The sequence below is a fragment of the Corvus brachyrhynchos genome, unplaced genomic scaffold (genome assembly GCF_000691975.1).
Source record: "Corvus brachyrhynchos isolate BGI_N302 unplaced genomic scaffold, ASM69197v1 scaffold26, whole genome shotgun sequence".
Lineage (NCBI taxonomy): Eukaryota > Metazoa > Chordata > Aves > Passeriformes > Corvidae > Corvus > Corvus brachyrhynchos.
In genome coordinates this window covers 165,552-169,461 of record NW_008239324.1, presented here as the reverse complement: position 1 = coordinate 169,461, position 3,910 = coordinate 165,552, and the positions used below count along the sequence as shown (strand labels likewise).

The 3,910-nt window shown below is 56.3% G+C and overlaps 1 protein-coding gene across 1 annotated transcript in view; it reads left to right on the top strand.

The window, feature by feature from the left end:
* GINS2 (GINS complex subunit 2) overlaps nucleotides 1-3,602 on the top strand; it is a 3,949-nt gene extending 347 nt beyond the window's left edge. The window contains exons 2-5 of the mRNA XM_008638677.2: nucleotides 479-593; nucleotides 1,285-1,384; nucleotides 2,443-2,569; nucleotides 3,036-3,602. Of these exons, the coding sequence (XP_008636899.1) occupies nucleotides 479-593; nucleotides 1,285-1,384; nucleotides 2,443-2,569; nucleotides 3,036-3,161 (468 nt within the window). The 3' untranslated portion in view covers nucleotides 3,162-3,602. The remainder of the gene's footprint in view (nucleotides 1-478; nucleotides 594-1,284; nucleotides 1,385-2,442; nucleotides 2,570-3,035) is intronic.
* The last annotated feature ends 308 nt before the right edge of the window (nucleotides 3,603-3,910 follow it).

Below are 3,910 nucleotides of genomic sequence, written 5' to 3'. Positions count from 1 at the left end.
TAAGGGGTTGGGGGGTGACAAGCAGAGGGGGGACCGGTTTGGGAGAAGAGGCACTGCAGCCCCTGGGAGGTTTGGGAGGGGGCTGGGCTGTCCCCACATTTTTGGGGATTTGTGCAGCCCCTGAACTCCGGCCGGGAGTGTCCGGCTGTCCTGGGTGCTGACCAGAACCTGGGGAGCCTCTGGGAGCCCTTGGCGTGGGTCCAGAGACTGCACATCCAGGGAGATGGAATTTGTGGCTGTGACTCCTGTGAAACACCTCGAAATAGAAAATGCACGGGAAATGTTGGTTATTGCTTCTCGAGGGAGATGAGGAGAAGTCTGAGAGCAAGAATTCTGGGAAGTGAGAGGAGGAAATGCAGGATCTTTTTGACTCAGGCTTTTCCAAATCCTCTGGAAACTCACACCACATTAGCAGACAAGTTCTGTGCAGTCCGAGCCCTGGCTGCTGCCCTCCTCTCATCCTTGATTTGTTTTCCAGGGAGATCTGGGTCCCTTCAATCCTGGTTTGCCGGTGGAAGTGCCTGTGTGGTTGGCCATTAATCTGAAGCAGAGGCAGAAGTGCCGGCTCATTCCCCCAGAATGGATGGATGTTGGTGAGGATGGAGGCTCTGGATTCAGCTCTGGCCTTCAGTGGGTGCAGTGGAAACATGAAATTGAAAATAATCCATTTTTCACCATTAGTGGGGAGCTTAACTCAAAAACACAAAGCAAGGGAGAGAGAAGGGTCTCATGTTCCACCACTGGAATGCTTTGTTTACTTGTTCAGAGGGAGCTTTGGGGACCTTGGCTCACAGAATCCCAGAATTTTTTAGGTTGGAAAGGCCCTCCAAGATCATCAAGTCCAACCTGTGACCAATCCCCACCTTGTCCCCAGCCCAGAGCACTGAGAGCCACATCCATTTATTCCTTGGACACCTCCTGGGATGGGCACTCCAAACCTCTGTGGGCAGCCCCTTCCAATGTTTAATTACCCTTTCAGTCGAGAAATTCTCCCTGATGTCCAACTTGAGCCTCCCCTGGCAAAAATTGAGGCCATTCCTCTCATGCTGTCACTAACTCCCTGGGAAAACCTCTGGATGATGCTCTGTGAGGAGGGAGACCTTGGAGGCATCCCTGTCCCTTGTGTGCCTCCTCACAGGAGCCTTTCTCTGCCCTCATAACATTTGAGGCTTGGGCACTGAGCTGATCCTACAGAAACAATGTCGGTTTTCCCAGGCAGGGCCAAAAACACACCCAGAGCACTGAAAGCCTGGCAACACCTGAGCATCCCCGGTTTTATTTTAGGGAAACTGGAGGAAATCCGGGATCAGGAGCGCAAAAAGGACACCTTCACTCCGATGCCCAGCCCCTACTACATGGAACTCACCAAGCTGCTGCTGAACTAGTGAGTAGGAGCTGAGCTGGCCCGTTTTCCACCCCACTACTCGTGAGCACGGGCGATTTTTCAGGCTTTGCTTGGCAGCAGCCCTGCAGGGCGGTGGGGACAGGGAGAGTGAAGGGAGGTTTATCCCTCAGCCTGCCAAGATTTCACAGCAGCACTTCCCTCGTGGTAACTGTGCCTTTCAGGAACTTGGGGGGGTTGCTTGTTCCGTGGCCTCGTAATTGGGGCTGTGCCGCTTTATTGAGCAGCAGCTCGGCGTGGAGGCCCGGAGGATCCGCAGCACGTTCCACGGCTGCAATCTGTTCAGCAGCCTAAAGCCTGCAGGCTTCTTGCTTGGCTCCCCTTCAGGAGGAAAGCTCCTCTTCCCTCAGCCTGGGAAGCAGGAGGCCGGGGATATTCCGAGCCTGAGCTCCTGCCTGCTGAGGCATTTCACTTGTAAAATGTGCTGGCTGGTATTTGTCTCGGCGAGGGCTCTGCTGACTTTAAGCCCTCGATTAAGCAGGGTGGGCATTCCAGCTCTGGCTTTTCCTCTGGAGAGGAGGCTCCTGGCGTGCTGCTCCTTCCCAGCACGCTCCAGCAACCCTGACAGCTCTGTCCGCCCGCATCGATCACATCCCGGGGTCCTTATGGCAGCGCTGAATGGCCTTAATGGGGCGATGTGGCACAGCACTTCCAGCTTAATTCTCCCTGATGGAGCCCTGGGAGCCCCGAGCTGGGGATTTCAGCGTGCCTGAGCTCTTGGATTCTCGGCTGGCCGTGACTTTGGCCGGGTTAGGGGCCCTCTGCGTGCCTCGTACCAGCTGGGCAATTAAAGAGCAGAAGGATTCTAGCGACAACCAGCTGCTGCGTTGGAGCTGAGCATTCCTGGGGAAAGGAGCCATCCCAGAAATCCTAGCAGCATGAGGAGCAGAGAGGATTTTAATGTGCAGTCGCAGGTTTTTAGCAAACTGTCCTGCAAGCGCCTCGGGGTGGGGGGTGAGACGGTGACACCACCACTCAGTGGCATAACCACACATCCCTCACAGCCTGCTCTGATCCTGCCTTGCCTTTCCCTGTCCCAGTGCCTCTGACAACATCCCCAGGGCGGACGAGATCCGGACGCTGGTGAAGGACACGTGGGACACGCGCATGGCCAAGCTGCGGCTGTCCGCGGACAGCTTCGTGCGGCAGCAGGAGGCTCACGCCAAGGTGTGCCAGGACCTCATCCCGGGGGGATCCAGCTGCCCTGGGGGTGCTGAGGGATGAGGAATGAGCTGCTGGGAAGAGGCTGGCTCTGGGGCATGCTTGTCCCGGGTGGTGGGTGCGTCACCGGGGTGCTGGAGCCGTGGGTTGGACCCGCGCCTTGCGGGCCGGGGGCGGCTCCCTGTGCTTTGTGGGAAGCAGGGAGTCATGGAATGGTTTGGGTTGGGTCTTAAAGGTGTCACTCCACCCCTGTTCCACACCTTCCGTTAGAACAGGCAGCTCCAAAGCCCATCCAGCTTGTCCTTGAGCACTTCCAGGGGTGGGGAATGATGCTTGAAATGGTGCTTGGGTGCTTCTCTTGACAGGGGTGGCAGCTGCGTCTGTCCTTTGGGATGTCACTAAAGGGAACTGTGGGCTGTGAGCTGCTTCCTGAGTGCCTTGTCTTCCCAGATCCTGTTATTCCCCCTTTTAGCTGGATAACTTAACCCTGATGGAGATCAACACCACCGGGACTTTCCTTACCCAAGCCTTGGATCACATGTACAAGCTCCGGACTAACCTCCAGCCTGGCGAGAGCTCCCACTCCCAGGATTTCTGAGAGGGAGCTGGGAAGGAGCTGCTTCACCCGGCCAGCCCAGCCCTCAGTATTCCCTCGGAGCCGGGTGGGAATTGCTCCCGAGCATCCCCAGAGCCTCGGTGCAGGCAGTGACTCGCTGGGCGGATCTCTCGGGTTGTACTTCAGCGAGGGAACTTCTGAGGGCAGCACAGGCCACACGCTGCCTTGAAAGGCATAAATTTCGAGGCGGTGCTTCCATGGATTTTCTCAGAGCCTTGGGAAAAAAGGAAAAAAAAAAAGGGAAGATGTGCCGGCAATGAGGTGTCTGCTGGGGAGATCAGCTGGGAGGCAGATCCATCTGCTCTTTGGAGAAGGACAAAAGAAAATGGTTTTCCCCCTCAGATCCCAAGCTGTGGGGAAATACCATCCTATCATCCATCTTTATTTTTGTAATAGTTGGGGTTTCAATCTGAAACTGTAACAAAAAAATCCATAACGATAATAAAAAATAACTGCAGCTGAAGAACGGCATCGAATTAATGCTGGGCTGTGCCACCGGCACGGGTTAAACAATGCTTGGAAAATCCTGCAGCTCTCCTTTGGCTCCGGCCCCGTTTCCCTGCGGCAGAGCGACAGGCAAGGGCAGGATCCAGGCGGCATCCAGGGCAGGATCCAGGCGGGCTCTGGCCGGAGCCGGGCTGTGCTGATGGCAGCTGTATTATTCCTGGGCGCCCGAGGGTGCCAGGCTGCCAGCGCTGCCCTTCCCTGAGCAGCTGGGCCAGGCTCCCGCC